The 17,687-nt window shown below is 35.1% G+C and overlaps 1 protein-coding gene across 1 annotated transcript in view; it reads left to right on the plus strand.

Annotated features, from left to right (window-relative positions):
- The window catches only part of LOC150109382 (G protein alpha q subunit-like), a 79,068-nt gene that overhangs the window by 43,989 nt on the left and 17,392 nt on the right, over positions 1–17,687 (plus strand). The window contains exons 5-6 of the mRNA XM_090407798.1: positions 7,713–7,842; positions 16,375–16,528. Of these exons, the coding sequence (XP_090263924.1) occupies positions 7,713–7,842; positions 16,375–16,528 (284 nt within the window). The remainder of the gene's footprint in view (positions 1–7,712; positions 7,843–16,374; positions 16,529–17,687) is intronic.

Below are 17,687 nucleotides of genomic sequence, written 5' to 3' on the forward strand. Positions count from 1 at the left end.
AAGGCCTCCTCCAGTTCTTTCCACCTTTCTCTATTTTTGGCAATGGTTGACCAACTTTCCCCAATAAACTCTGACAGTTCATCACTCCACCTTCTTTTAGGACTTCCTCAGCTTCGTTTCCCTTCTTTAGGAATCTAGTTCGTAAGTATGGTTGTCCATCGCTCATCTTCTCTTCTGGATAAATGTCCTGTTGAATACTATAGCTACTTCTAAATCATATTATTTAGTATTTCACTTCTTTTAGTTTTCATCACATTAACACTAATTATTTAATTCCTCTGTTTGTATCACCTCATTTAAATTGCTTCTTATGTTAATGGTGCCTCTCTTCAATTCTGTTGAGTTGGTCTCTAAGGTACATAATTAAAATTGAATAGCAACTGTTAAATAATAAAAATTTTGCAATAAAGAATAAATATTATATATGGAAATAGATAATAAATATATATAATTTATATATATTTATTATCTATATTTATATATATTTATTATAAATTAGATATTCCATATATAATTTATAATATTATATATTATAAATTATATATGGAAATAGATAATAAAATTAGCATGACTAACATAAGGCAACTAAATAAATTTACATGAAATAAAAGAAAAATCATTCAAAATACCAAACAAGCAGCATGTACTGCTGTGAGGGAGAGGGGGAGGCTAGGGATAATCTCTGGTAATTGAGCAAGAGTATGGTGAATGAATGAAATGAAATAGGCTGCTAGAGTCAGCTGCAAACACTTTGTCAGTTAATGAATTCAAAGTGAAATATCATGACAGATATTGTGCAAATGATGGTTAGTACTTAGTGAAATGTTTAGGGATTCTCTCAGTGAGTCTGTGAACCCTATGAAGATGATGGGTAATAATAAGCCAGTCTCTACCATTTGCATTCAAATATGTGTTTAATTATTTTTTTTTTAAATTTTAATGTTAATTTTTTATTTCACATTTAAATGACCATAACGTTCAATGCATATCTTCACTTTTAATATTTGTGTATTAGCATGGTGATAAAACTACAGGGGTTCCACAAATGTTTACCCTGATTATAATATATTATAACTCTTCAGTGGATACTTGAAATGGAACACAAAGTTAGACTTCAATGCATAATATATAGAAATATAAAAAAGTCACGAGACCAATGAGGATGGGGGGGGGGGCTCTGTCCTGTTGAAAGATAACATTTGGTTGCATCTCCTGTAGCTTGGGAATGGCATAATTATTGAGTATGTCTAAGTACACATTTCCATTAATTTATTTTTCAAGAAAGAAGAAAGGGCCAATCACTCGATCATGCATTAGTCCACATCACACATTGAGTTTTGGACTAGCTCGAATGTGTTCTCTTATGGGATGTGGGTTTTCAGATCCCTACATAGTCTGTTGACTACCCCACTCACGTGAAATGTTGCCTTGGACGATCATCTGACTTTATCTACTGGACAATTTAGACTTTGTAAGCAAACAATTTCAAATGTTTGCACATCCACTTTGTGGACTGTACTCCTTAGCATTTGAAGTTCTAGTGAAGCTCTTCTGATTGACTTCTGTGGTGACTGGGTGAAGGCAGTTTGAACTGCCTCAACTGTCTCTTCAAAACCGATGGTCTGCCACTGCTTGTACCCTTATGAACTGAAACTGTTTCTAAAAACTTTGTCTTTCATGACTTAATGAGCTTGACATCAGGTGGGTTCTTTCCATACCGTGCACTAAACATTCACTGCACTGTAACTGGAGATTTTGTTTCTGCTAGCCACAGAACACATTAGGCTTTTTCCTGTACTGAAGCCATTTTTAAAGAAAATCAGCAGTAGTCACTACAAGGGTGGTCTGAAAAGTTCTTGGCCTTGACTATAGATGGCCACACTATTGGCAAGATTATTTTTTCTAAGTTGGTACATCTGTCATAAGCATCCATGTGAAATGGCAAGTCATTCTATCAAGTAGTTTGTTTTATACAACTGCCTGAAGCAAAAGTGTTGTCTGTATTCCTTGAAATGGATAAAATTGAGTATCGTTGAGTTATAAAATTCTTTGTAAAAAAAGGTTTAACAGCAAAAGAAATTCATTCAAAGTTCATAAAAGTTTATGGGAACACTTCTCCTTTGTTATCGACAATTAAGAAATGTGCTTCCGAGTATAAACGTGGCTGTACGAGCCTTGAAGATGATCCACGTGAAGGATGTCCAAAAAGTGTAACAACACCAGAAATCATTGATTGAGTGCATGATATGGTACTGGATGACCGGCAAGTCAAAGTGCATGAAATTGATGAGACTATAGGCATTTCAAAAGAACGTTTAAGATATATTTTGCATGAAGAATTGCAAATGAAAAAGCTTTGTGCAAGATGGGTGCCATGCTTGCTCATAGCAGATCATAAAGGCACTTGCATGAAAATCTCTGAACAACTTTGTGCTTGGAGCGTTTTAACAAGAATAAAGCTGATTTATTACTATGAATGAAACTTGGATTCACCATAACACAGCAGTCAAAACAGTGGACAGAAGCTGGTTGTTCAGCGCCAAAGAAGACAAAGTCAGTTCCATCAGCAGGAAAGGTCATGGCATCGGTGTTTTGGGATGATAAAGGCATTTTGTTTATTAGTTATCTTGAAAAGAGTAAAACAATAACCATCGAATATTATTCTGATCTTTTAACCAGACGAGAGACGAAAAAATTCGTGAGAAAAGACCCGGTTTGCAGAAGGAAAAAATCATCTTTCATCAGGACAATGCACCTCTCCACAAAGGTGTTTTGGCAATCAGAAAATTAAGGGAACCTCACTATGAATTTGGATCCACCCTATTCCCCAGATTTGGCTCCCTCTGACTTCTATCTCTTCCCAAAACTAAAACTCTTCCTCGCTGGTTAGAGTATTTCTTCGAATCAAGAGGCAATTACAGCTGTAGAGGGGTATTTTGCAGATCTTACTGAAAACCACTACAGGGACGGGATAATGGTGTTGGAACATCACTGGAATAAACGTATTAGTCTTAAGGGAGATTACGAGGGTGGTTTGAAAAGTTCTCAGTCTAACAATGAAAAAACAAATTTATAATTTCAAAATTATTTTTATTTTTCAACATAATCTCTCTTAAGACTAATACATTTATTCCAGCTATGCTCCTGCGCCATTATCCCGTCCCTGTAGTGGTTCTCAGTAAGATCTGAAAAATACCCCTCTACAGCTGCAATCACCTCTTGATTCGAAGAAAAACGAAAAACGCTGACCAGCGATGAAGAGTTTTAGTTTTGGGAAGAAATAGAAGTCAGAGCCAACCAAATCTGGGGGAATGGGGTGGATGTTCCAACAATTCGTAGTGCAGATCACTTAATTTTCCCATTGCCAAAACATATTTGTGGGCAGGTGCATTGTCCTGATGAAAAATGATTTTTTTCTTCTGCAAACCGGGTCTTTTTTCAGGACTTTTTTTGTCTAGTATGGTTAAAAGATCAGAATAATATTCCCCGGTTATTGTTTTACCCATTTCAAGATAATCAACAAACAAAATGCCTTTAGCATCCCAAAACTCCGATGCCATAACCTTTCCTACTGATGGAACCGACTTTGTCTTCTTCGGAGCCGTACAACCAGCTTTTGTCCAATGTTTTAACTGCTGTTTAGATTCTGGTGTGTAATGGTGAATCCAAGTCTCATCCATAGTAATAAATCGATGCACAAAATCAGTTTTATTCTTCTTAAAATGCTCCAAGCACAAAGATGTTCAGAGATTTTCATGCTAGTGTGTTTTTGATCTGCTGAGCAAGTGTGGCACCCATCTTGCGCAAAGCTTTTTCATTTGTAATTCTTCATGCAAATTATATCCTACATGTTCTTTTGAAATAGCTATAGTCTCAGTAATTTCACACACTTTGACTGACCAGTCATCCAATACCATATCGTGCACTCGATCAATGATTTCTGATGTTGTTACACTTTTTGGACGTCCTTCACGTTGATGATCTTCAAGGCTGGTATGGCCACGTTTAAACTTGGCAGCCTATTTCTTAATTGTCGAAAAACAAACGAGAAGCATGCCCATAAACCTTTATGAACTTTGAATGAATTTCTTTTGCTGTTAAACCTTCTTTTACAAAGAATTTTATAACTGCACAATACTCAATTTTATCCATTTCAAGGGATACAGTCAACACTTTTGCTTTAGACAGCTGTATAAAACAAACTACTTGATAAAATGACTTGCAATTTCACATGGATGCTTATGACAGATGTACCAAGTTTGAAAAAAAAAAAAAAAAAATCTTGCCAATAGTGTTGCCATCTATGGTTGAGACCAAGAACCTTTCAGACCACCCAAGCAAGTTGAAAAATAAAAATAATTTTGAAATTATAAATTCGTTTTTTCATTGTAATGCTGACAACTTTTCAGACCACCCTCATATGTTATAAAAGGTGAGTTACTGAGCATGATGTACTCTTCACCAAAACCCATATAGTATTCTATTCCTATCCATCCATTCCTGAGTTTTCACCTTAACTAATTTTCCAATACATTTAAGCTTATTCTCTCATTTTGGGGTAGGATTGAGTTATTTAGAGTAATTGCTGAAATAGCTGGGTTTCTAGGGTTTACTGTAATCATGCTTGTAAATATGTTGAGCATTTCTTAACCAGCTGGTTTGTCATTTTATGAAAGTTGTGGGAACCTCTACCAGTTTAAGATTGGCTAATTCAGGAATTCAAATCCACTTCTTTCGACTCAGAGAGTATGTGGCTGATGATTATTATTACTACTTTGGTAACCTACATGGAGTCAATATTCATTGTGGGGACCCATTCAACCAGCAACATGTCTGTCATAATGAACTTTGAAGTTATTTACACTACCCACAATCACCATACACTCCAGCAATGAATTCCACTCACTAACAACTTTCAACATAAAAAATAAACTTCTCATACTCTTCTTCACCGCATCATTATACAACTTCCAGGGATGGCCTATTGTGCTTCCCATCTTAACATCCATTTTTTTTTAAATAATTCCTTCTGTATTAATCTGATAGAATCCCTGACTTGAAGGTCTCTATCATATTTCCTCTTTTTATCCTATCCAGCAATGTCTGTAATCCACATTCCTTCAAATGCTCTTCATAACTAACACTCCAGAGTTCTGATATCACTTTGGTCATTCATCTTTGGGCCATCATCACAATGAAAACTAGGTGACCAAATTTGAGCACAATAGTCCATACGTGGTCTGACCAATGCCTTATATAGAGGCACTACCACCTCTTTATCCGTACGTCCTTTTTATCATAACAGCAATACGATGTGCAGTCTTTGCAACACTGAGGTATCTGAATGTTGTATATATTGCAGAGAAGCAAGTTGCATATCATAATTTGAAACTACATTATAGGATAACTACTAAGTATATTAGAAGTTTTTTCACTTGGTGAGACTATAAATTATATATTTAGTTTAATCCTTTATACAAGTGTAAGCAAACAAAATTTGCACCTCAATCACTTCATCACTTGCCTTAGTATCTCCCATAATGCAAAGCACATATCCTTGTAGACATGTATAATGCTATGCATTAAGGGAAGGGCCACTACCCTGACTGGTTTCAACCTTTATTGAGGTTGAAATCAGTAAGGTTGAAGCTATGCAGAAATCATATTTCGATATGCCAGTTGCCAAAACGTGTCACACCTTATTATTAAAATACTCTGGATTAGAGAAAGATCTTGGAAGGTTTTTCCACTTGGTTAGACTATAAATTATATATTTAGTTTAATCCTTTATCCAAGTGTAAGCAAACAAAGTTTGCGCCTGAAGTATCTTTCAGGACTGGGGCAACTCGTGGCAAAGGTGGTATAAGTTCTCATCACTTGCCTCAGTATCCCATAATACAAAGCACATCTCCTTGTGACACCTTTTTGCAAATGGCATATGGAAATATGACTTCTCTTTACTTCCACCTTAGTATCACCACCATTTATTTAGGTCTCATCAGTGGGTCTGGCTCCCACCGATGAGACCTAAATAAAGGTCGAAACCGGTCTGGGTAGTGACCCTTCCCTTAATGCATAGCATTATACATGTCTGCAAGGAGATGTGCTTTGCATTATGGGATACTAAGGCAAGTGATGAGAACTTATACCACCTTTACCATGAGTTGCCCTATTCCTGAAGATACTTCAGGTGCAAACTTTGTTTGCTTACACTTGGATAAAGGATTAAATTAAATATATAATTTATAGTCTAACCAAGTGAAAAAACTTTAAACATATTTCTCTAATCCAGAGTAATTTAATAATAAGGTGTGACACCTTTTGGCAACTCGTATAGGTAAATATGACTTCTCCATTACTTCCATCTTGGTATCACCACCACCACTGGATCTGGATCCCAATGATGTGCTTTTGCACAGAAGTGGTTGAGATGCGAGAGGCTCTGTTTGGGGGTAAGTTTTTGCCTGTTTCTGAGTGGTGCCACAGCTGAGATTATGGTTCTTTTTGGTGGTGGGGTGAACCTGTCACTGAGTAGAGCCACTGCTGAGTTGTACGGTCCTTCGGTCACTCATAGGGAGCGGTCTGGGGGGACTGCCTAATTTTTAGAGAGGTCTTTACTTAAACAGCACCTCAATAAAGATCGAAACCAGTCTGGGTAGTGGCCCTTCCCTTAATGCATAGCATTATACATGTCTGCAAGGAGATGTGCTTTGCATTATGGGAGATACTAAGGCAAGTGATGAAAACTTATACCACTTTTACTACAAGTTGTCCCAGTCCTGAAGCAACTTCAGGCACAAACTTTGTTTGCTTACACTTGGATAAAGGATTAAACTAAATAAATATATAATTTATAAACTAAGTATATTAAACAATCATAATATTAAAGTAGGTAAGGTAAGTGGATAATTCATTTGGTAAGAGTAGAATAAATTGAATTGTACAAATAATTTTGCATTTTACAGGAGTTGCAAAGGGCACTATTTTGGATTAATAAACAATATTGCTATAGATTAAAGTTAACAAAACTTATTTTTTTTTAGTGAAAGAGTAGGTCAGAATAAACTTCAAAAGAGATGTAAAATTATAAGAATAATTTTACACTTTTTCAGGAATTGTTTGAACTAAGTATGAAGTATAATAAACAAGACTGTTATAGATTAAAGTTAAGGAAATATTCTTTTAGTGAAAGAGTAATCAATCAATCATCAGAATCAACTTTCAGAAGTACTGTAAGGAGAAGGGTCCTAGCCAAATATTGGAAAGGCATAAATTTAGTATAACTGGAATCCTTTGTTAGCGCTTAAATACTTTTGTAGGGAATGCTTGGTATATTAGGGATCAGAGTATTTGCTTCCTTGCATTTGATTTAATACTAATAGCTTTATAACAGTGTAACAGCAAATTTATGATAAATGGACTCCATGTTAAGCAGGATACAGCTGTATGTATTTTGTCATGAATCTCTGCACAGTGTAAAACTGAGCAGAGAAGATATATTTTTAGCATAGTATTTATCTTAAGTGATGTACAAGTTTTCATAAGTATTTATACTTATGTATAAATACTTATGAAAACATACAAATATTTATTGGCTATTTTTATTATATTCAAGGTATCACATCATAATAGAATCACAGAATTCAATGATCTGACAGTTACCTCATTTATTTACCTGTTATTTATAATTATTTATTAAATTACATTTATAGGATGGTTGACGTTGGAGGACAAAGATCAGAAAGAAGAAAATGGATCCACTGCTTTGAAAATGTGACATCTATTATTTTCTTGGTTGCCTTGAGTGAATATGATCAAATCTTATATGAATCAGATAATGAGGTAAATATTATTAAGAGAGAGACCTCCAAGGAGTCAGGGACTCATCGAGGGAGACCACATACTACACACATCAGCTATCATACTTATTCTTGAATTAATTCACACTGTTTGCACTCACAACCTCCAATGGCAATTCATTCCAATCATGCATCACCCTATGAGAGAAAAATCTAGCTCTCTCCCCCTTCTTAGCTGTATTCATTCTCAGCTTCCAAGGATACCCTCTTGTCCTTTCCAAACCCTCCATAAATTGAAAAATTTTATCAACTGAAATCCTGTATGACCCTTTCAGAATAACAGCACTCTTTCTCCTGTTTGCTAGTGTCTGCAGTCTATAAATTCTCAATCTATCTTCCACAATCCTGATAGCAGTTATTCATATTGCTATCAGGCTTTCCACAATCCTGATATCATTTTTAACACTCTCCTTTGCACTGTCTCCACTATATCAGAATCACAACAGAAACCAGGAGACCAGACCTACACACAATAGCCCAAGTGAAGTCTTATCAAGGCCTTATAAAGAGGAAAAATTACAGTCTTATCTTTACATGTGAACATTCGTTTTGGCTTTGCAATTATCTTTTGAGTTGTATTTGCAATCTTTGCTATATGTCCTCTGAACTTCAACTTCCTATCTACTAACACTGCAAGATCCCTAGCCTCATCAGTTTGTTCTAGAATAATCCCACCAATATAATACAACATTGGATATCTAATCACGCCAAAGTGAATTTCACATTTACTGACATTGAACTGACATCCGTTTTCAAATGCCAACAGTTCCAGCCTATTCCAATCATTCTGCAAGTATTGCATATCAGCAGCATTCCTGATTATCCTACCTATCTTTGCATTATCAGCAAATAGAGCTGTATATTGCTTGTCAGATCCTTCCCAATATCATTAATGTACAGACTGAATAACAGTGGACCAAGCACTGATCCTTGTGGTACACCACTGGTTACCTTAAATCTTGCATACTCACATTCCCCATATACCACTTTATGATATCTGTCAGTCAGCCATCCTCTAATCCACGCTAATATTCTATAATCCAAACCCATATTCTCCAATTTATGCAACAGTCTACCATGCTGTATTCTGTCAAAAGCCTTAGCAAAATTCAAAAGTATCATGGTGTATCCATTCCCCTTGTCTAGTTCAATGGTAACTTTGTTATAGAATGTGAGCAAGTTGCTAAAATATGACCTTCCCTTAGTAAACCCACAATGCTCATTGCAAAGTAGGGATTCACTGTCAACCCATTTCTGAATGCAAGCCCTAACCAATTTTTTCTAAAATCTTCACCACCACTCCTGAGATACTAATTGGTTGATAGATGGATATACGAGTCTTTTCACCACCTTTGTGCAATGGAATTACCATACATTCTTTCCATCCCTGCAGAATCTTCCCTGTTCTGAGACTCGCATTAAACAGCCTAGTCAATCGGTTTTCAGCTGAACACTCTTTCAGCAGACGTGCTGATATCCCATCAGTCCCTATTGCTGAATTCTTATTTAGTTTATGCAACAGTTCTAATACCTTGTCCTCATGCACCAGAGTTTCTCACCCAGTGAAGAGATAGCAGTAAGTTCAATGTTGCATACACCAGGTTGATAGCTTTTAACAAAATGGGTGTTCATTAGTCGAACAACCTCTTCTGCATTTGTTACCCTCAATGCCATCTGCATTTAGAAGAGTTATTCTTTCATATTCATTCTTTTTTTTACGTGCAGCATATTGACAGAATTCTTGTGAGTATCACGCAGAGCCACTTTCTTTTCATACTCAGACTTTCCTTGCCATACAATAGTTGCGTGAGTATTTTAGCTTGCTGCTTATAATATTCATAACAAACATCATCCTTATGCATCCTTATGATATTCCTTCCACATCATCCTTTTCTTACAAATCACTTGCTTAATAGGATTACACATCCATTTGACTCCTACCTTATTTATTCTTCGCACTCTCAGGACACATTGTGATATTGCATCATTTAAGTATTGTTTAAATGCTTCCCATTCAACTGAACTCAGTATACTCCTCAGTTGGTCATAATTTCCTGCTTTGCACTTCAGCATGTAACCTTTTCATAAACTTAGTCACTTCCCAAGCGAGTACTGCATGATCACTGTCACCAACCGGAGGCAGAATAGTTATGTCTTTAACTGAAATGCCTTCTGTCACATGCTGCTTGAGGAAGTTGTCTTGCAACAGCTCAATAAACTCATTTTCATTCTTCTCATGAGATTCTGCTGCTATCCAATCAATATTTGGATAATTAAAGTCTCCCATTATGATTACTCTTTTTTGCACTCATCTTTTATATTTGATGATGCATTTCTTCATCACTAGCATATTCATGAATACAACATACAAAGATGGTATTTTTTAAAATGCTTTTGGTATTATTATTTGCTTGTACAGATGTACAAATTACAGACAATAACCTTATAAAGTCCCACATATAAATTATTTATCAGAATTATAAAAACAGAATTCAAGCAACTCATGAACAACATGTAGGAGAACAGCAAATGGAATCTAGGAGAGGAAGATCTACAACTGATGCAATCTATACTCTTCTACAATTAGCTCAATCGATGCGAGGAAAAAACAAATCTTTATGCTATTTTACAGACTTTAAGCAAGTATTTGAATCTATAAGTAGAAAAAACTATTTGAAATTTTAGAACAAAGAATACTCAATATCATTATTGTTAATATAATTACGGCTATTATAGCCTGTTTTTGTTTAGGAGTGTCCCTTATTTTAATATTCCCCCCCCCCCCCCCCAAATTGACAAGGCCATAATCATAGACAAACAAGACAACAAAACAATGCTTAGAATATCTGAAACTATTGCCATAAAATGCGATGAAAATTCTATCAACGTCCACTGCCCCTACCTAATTTCCGAATGTTGGACGATCCAGAACTTACAAATTAAGCCACGCCTCCGGCCATGTAGCGACCACAAATGCCCTAATTTGGCAGATGCAACTTGCAGCGTTGACATAGCCCTACACTCATTCCCACAAGGTTCCAATGATGGTCAGACGACGTCCAAAACGGTCCACACCCTGTTAACCCCTGTCCCAGTTTCCACATAAGGATATTCTTCCCCTTCATCCCCCCCCACAAAAATGCGGCCCTAAACAAAATAATATATATATTATTATTATTATTAATAGTAACCCGGGTTTCCAATCTTATTTCCCACATCAAAACACATCCCCGTTCCCCCCCCCCCTTTATAAACAACCTTCAGCAAGATCTTGGAATTGGAAGGCATCATAGAACCAAAAACAAGGTATATACAAAATTTTTTTCACCTCCTTTATTCTGCCATATTGCCTTCTATACTCACCCATAATGCCCTAAAAAAAAATATATATACACCCCTTTTTTGAGTAATGTTAGCCAGTGTATTAAAATAAGGAATACTCCTAAACAAAAACAGGCTATAATAGCCATAATTATATTAATAGTGTTTAAGAGGAGTAACATGGGAATTTTCCCAGAAACTATACTTAATCATTATTGTTATTATCCAAAGATCCCATGGAGTCAGACTCATCTAGGAGGTCCCTTTGTCATACACACACAGCTCATCATACCCTTCCTTAAACACATTCAAATTCTCTGCAGACACCACACTCTCAGGCAAGGCATTCCAATCATTCATAACTTTGCATGCAAAAAATCTGCTTCTCATGCCCTTATTCACACTCTCCTTATACAGTTTCCAGGGATCACCTCTTGTTCTCCCCCTGATCTCTCACCATTTTATGAAAAACTTCTTCAACATTGATCCTATAACAACCCCTTACCAACTTGTACATTTCTATCATATCACCACCTGTCCTTCCTATCCACAAGACTCTGTAAATTCCATCTTCTCAACCTTTCCTCATATTCAACATTCCAAAGATCAGAGTCATTTGTCTGTGGACCCTTTCCAACATCTTTTCATCCTTTTTGAAAACCAGGTGACCAAATCTGTGCACACAGAAGTCCGTATGTGGCCTAATCAAGGCCTTATACAATGGAACTAGAATCTCCTTACTTCTACAAGTCGGTGTCCTCTGCATGATTCCCAGAATTCGTTGTTTGTCCTCACAATTTTGGCATCATCATATACACAGGAAGGGATCTAAATTTTAGATCCTTATCCACATCATTCAAAGATCTATTTCCTCCACCTCTAATAATATATCCCCACAAAGCATAAATTCTACATTCCATCTTTGTTTCCCAAAATTTAAAACCTTACATTTTGCAACATTGAACTGGCATCCCTACTCCCTTTCCTATTCACTATCATCCTCTAGTACTATAAAAATACAATAGGAACAATAAAATTTGGAGCATGTTGATCATAGACAAGCTGAGAAAGGTTATGCAGAGATGTCTGATTTCACAATTTTGTTTAACCTGAGAATGGAAGAACTAGTGAAAGAATATATTCCAGCAAACATGGGAATAACTGTGAGTTGTAAAATTTTACATCATATAAAATATGCAGATTATATAATATTATTTACAGATAATAATGAAAACTTAAAATACATGATTGAAAATCTAAATAAAAACAGAAAAGACTATGTAATGCAGATAAATTCTGGTAAAACCAAAACAATGGCAATAGGCAAAAATGGAAAAGTGAATTTAACTTAGAAATAGAAGGAAATAAACTGGAACAGGTTAAAAAATTCAATGACTTGGCATGTTGATCACAGACAAGCTAAATCATGAAGAAACTATTAAACATAGAATAAATCTAGAGTCAGATTTTCACTATGTGTGGAAAAAAAAAAAAAAAAAAAAAAAAAAAAAGGTGAGAAATCATGGGAATATGACAAGGATCTATACTTAAGTTTTGTAAATCTGGAAAAGGCACATGACAATGTGTCCAGAGAAAGGCTTTTCAAAATACTACAATTTGGAGTAAATGGAACATTATACCAAGTATACAACATAGTTTTTATGTAAGTCAGCAGTTAGAACTGAAGGAAATACAGGAAGGTTTGATGTAAAATCAGGGGTAAGACAAGGATGCACATTATCTTCACTCTTATTCATCATCTATATGGATTGCATTATGAAGAAAGTGGCATTAAACATGATATTCGAATTAGAGATATCAAACTTAGCTCTCTGCTTTATGCACATGATGCACTTCTAAACACATCCAAGTCTCCCGAGTTCACTAACTAAATTGCATAACAGCTGTAACAAATTTGGTTGAAAGTCAGTGATAAAAAAAAAGACCAAGATTATGAAAATAGGCAGGAAAAAAGAAAACTTTTATAGGTTCTCCATTGAGAATGCAGCTAAACAAGTAAAATATTTCAGCTATTTAGGTACAATTTTTAGCCAAGATGGCAAAATAAATAACAGAATAAGCAAAGCTGATATGGTGGGGGAGCCAGTTTTAATAAATTTATATGGAAAAAGAGAGAAATTAGCCAAAAACACAAAACTAGCAGTATACAATACAGTGTTCAAACCAGTTTTAAGTTATGGTTATGAGAGTTGAATTAGAAATAAAGCACTTGATCAAAGACTAGAGACTATACATATGAGGGTTCTGAGAAAAATTAAGAGGAATGAACCAATGCCATCCATGTCAGCAAAATATTAAAAATGAAGATATTAAAATGAATAGGTGAGCCAAGATAGCAGAAAAGAGATCTAGAGAAAGATCAATGTCTAGCTGGATTGATTCAATCAGAAGTGCCTTAGAAGCACAAATGCTAGATACAATATTGGATTGCTGACAAGTAATAGACTAATTTGGAGAAAATTCTTGACAGGAGATTAATAATAATGTAAACTTAATCAAGTAGTGCTGTCATAGTACCCTGAACACCCCTTGATGTATATATCAGGAAATTGATGATGATGGTAAATCTAGGGTGAGCTACTATGATCAAAATTACAAATATATGGAAAAATGCACATATTTCCAAAGAATGATATTCCCCCACAATTCTTTATGGTTCAAAAACTTCAGTTATCAAACAGAAGGAAGAACAAAGATTGACAGGCTCTGAAAACAAGTTTCACAAAAAATAAATAAAACAATCATGGACTGAAAATAAAATCAGTGAAGAGTTTAGAGAAGAATTACACTACACATTTCTGTAATAACAAGAATCAGAAAAAAACAGTTACAGTGGTATGGATATGGGTACAGAATGCCTACTAAAAGGTTTCCTCAAATTCTCCAACATGGAAGAGTAGAATGTAAGCAGTGGCATAGCTAGAGCTGTTGTCACCCGGGGCAGTTCCCGAGTTTGCCTCCCCTCTCAATACACGCCAAAAATACTACAAAAAGTCAAAACAATGTATAGAGAAATAAATTAAAACACTATGTTTATGTTTATTTTAGTTGTAAGTATAGTTAAAAACTAATTATTAATTAAGTAATGAAAATTACTAAGATAGCATAAATAAAAGAATTGTGGAAAAATAAAATTGTGTCTCATGTGAAAAGTTTCACATGAGACACAAGCCCCCCCCAAGCTACGACACTGAAGGTAAGATACTGCCAGGAAGACTAGAAAGAAATGGATAGAAATGATCAGGAGTATAAGTGGTCTGAACTCCTACAGAAATTAAAATAACTTGACTGCTGATAAATTGAACTGGCAAGCTGTTGTTCATGATAGTCTCAACCTAACTTAGATAGATGCGGAAAATGATGATACTACAACATTCCTACACATTTAACAGCAAGAATCAGTTATTATTTGGGCATGAATATTGATTACTTACTATGTAGGAAACTTCTGTGACATATGTGATAATACATTTGTACATAGTATTTGTAAATATTTGTTTCAAAAAAGAAGAAATAAGAATATAACAATCACTAGCTGCATTTTCAATAAACAATTGCTTATTTATTTAATATTTAAAATTATTATAAATCATATCCTATTGACAAGAAATTACCAAGCTATATAGAGCCAGAAAGGCTTCAATTTAGCAATAATATTAAGTAATACACAACAGTAAAATGGAACTTAAAGTTTTGAAATTGTACTAGAGAGTATATAAGAATATAACCTTTGGCACAGGAGTTGCTTTGGCTTGCATTTATAAAAGACACGAACTCTGCTCAGGAGCCTGTATATTCAACTTTAATTAGTGCATAATAAAAATTACTAAGAGATAGCATAAATAAAAGAATTGTCGAAAAATAAAATTGGGGCGGCACTTTTCACACGAGACAATCTCTCCCCCCCCCCCCCCAAGCTATGCCACTGAAGGTAAGATACTGCCAGGAAGACTAGAAAGAAATGGATAGATTAGGTTTCAATAGCCTGACAGAGCTGTTTCGAACTGTTGGTTCTCATTAGAGCCAGGCAGAAACCTAAGAGGGCAAAAATCCTCTATTCAGTACTATGGAATCCCATGTCAGAGGGTTACATTCTTCACAAGTGAACTCTTGGTAGGTGCACAAATATAATACAAAGATATAGAGTTCACTTATGAAGAAGATAACTCTAACATGGAACTTCCAATGGTTGAATAGAGGGTTTATATCCTCTTAGATTTCTGCCTGATCTCTAATGAGAACCAACAGTTCAAAACAGTTGTCAGGCCAGTGAAACCTAATCAGTGCACATAAAAGGTAAATATACAGGCTTTAAGCAGAGATTATGTCTTTTAAGTAATGCAAGTTAAGTTCAGGCAACTCTTATGCTGAAGGCAACATTGTGATACACTATCTAGTAAAATTTTGAAACTTTTCAGGCTTTATTTCATTTGGGTATAAAAAGATGATGGATCTTTAATATTCTCATTATGTATGATAAGAAACTATATTCTTGTATAATCCTTCACTAAGTACAAATTTGTGCATGAAGTATCTTCATGACTAGTCAGTTTGTATATAGAGACTGTTGACTTACCTCACTAACTCAGTATCCCACAATGCAAAGCACATTTCCTTTAAACATATATGTATTGTTCTGAATTATGGGAAGGGTCACTACCCAGACCAGTTTTGACCTGTATCAAGGTCTCATCAGTAGGAAGCAGACCCAGAAAGATACCAGAGTAAAATCAATGCATAAGTCATATATTTCCTAGATACAAGTAGTAAATTGTATTGCTTCAGCAGTAAAATGTTTCACTTTTCCCTGCTGAAGCAATTTAAGTAAAATCAAAAGCCTCTGTACACATTAGAATAGTAGTGGAGATACTTCACATGCACACTTTGTTTGCATGTTTGTTTGATTTATTACTATGGATGAGTCTTGGATTCACCATTACACACCAGAATCCAAAAAGCTTGGGCAAAAGGATTAAAACAAGAATATAATTTTTGTTGATTATAATATACCTAGCAGTAAAAAAAACTTTCTACATATATTACTTAGGATAATATAGAGTGATAAGATATATAAGATAATATGTAATTATTTAACTATTTATTAGACTTTAATTCTACAAATGTGTATATTTTGTTTCTTGAAATATTAAAATTGAGTAATTCTGATTTACAGAATCGAATGGAAGAAAGCATAGCTCTGTTCACAACAATCATTACATATCCATGGTTCCAGAATTCATCAATTATTTTATTCCTTAACAAGAAGGATTTACTTGAAGAAAAAATCATGGATTCCCATTTGGTTGACTATTTTCCAGATTTTGATGGTGAGTTATTTAATGTTGACATTTGTTATGGTCACCATATATGTTCAAAGGGAAAGGGCATGTAGGATATATTTTGCATGAAGAATTGCAAATGAAAAAGGTTTGCACAAGATGGGTCTGTGCTTGCTCACAGCAGATCAAAAACGCACTCACATGAAAATCTCTGAACAGCGCTTGGAGTGTTTTAACAAGAATAAAGCTGATTTTGTGCATCGATTTATTACTATGGATGAGTCTTGGATTCACCATTACACACCAGAATCCAAACAGCAGTCAAAACAGTGAACAGAAGCTGGTTGTTCAGCGCCAAAGAAGACAAAGTCAGTTTCATCAGCAGGAAAGGTCATGGCATCAGTGTTTTAGGATGCTAAAGGCATTCTGTTTATTAATTACCTTGAAAAGAGTAAAACAATAACTGGGGAATATTATTTCGATCTTTTAACCAGACTAGACGAAAAAAATTTGTGAGAAAAGACCTGGTTTGCAGAAGAAAAAAAAATCATCTTTCATGAGGACAATGCACCTGCTGGATGGGAAAACTGATGTTAGAAAAGCTCTTTTCACACAATGTAAAATAGTTATTTTCATTGTGAAAAATGTAAATAAAAAGCACATTGTTATATTCCAATATAACAATGTGCAAGTTCATTCTTTGGAATAGCAAACAAGACAGAGACAACATGAAGATATCACATCAATTTTGTTCACAAGTAAGTTTGCATAAAAACTGTCATATCTCTGGTTTCTACTCTCTGATCAACTGTTTTATTTATAACCCATTTCTCAGATCTATTCTAATTTTTTTTCATACTTGTCAGTGCTTCTCAACATCCAAGTGAATGTGTGTGTGCTATTTTGAACTTCACTTCTTTGCTTGCCACTCTCCCTAATCCCATGACTATAAACTTGTATGATATACATTGAGTTAGCTTTGCATTAGGAACACTCACCTAATAACTCTTTGTGCAATCACGGCTTACAGATGCCTAGGAACAAATTTCACAGGGTGTTGACCATCGTCCATGCATAAGTCGACCCATATCTGCTGCAGCAACTCTGTCAGTTAATGCTCATTCCGTGGAAGAGGATCAGCAGTTCTCATACCCCCATTCTAGCATATCCCACACATGTTCAAGTAGGTTATAGTTAGGGTGAGTTT

The sequence above is a fragment of the Typopeltis vanoorti genome, chromosome 2, assembly GCF_054136105.1.
Source record: "Typopeltis vanoorti isolate ZY-2024b chromosome 2, IOZ_Tvanoo_1.0, whole genome shotgun sequence".
NCBI classification, from domain to species: domain Eukaryota; kingdom Metazoa; phylum Arthropoda; class Arachnida; order Uropygi; family Thelyphonidae; genus Typopeltis; species Typopeltis vanoorti.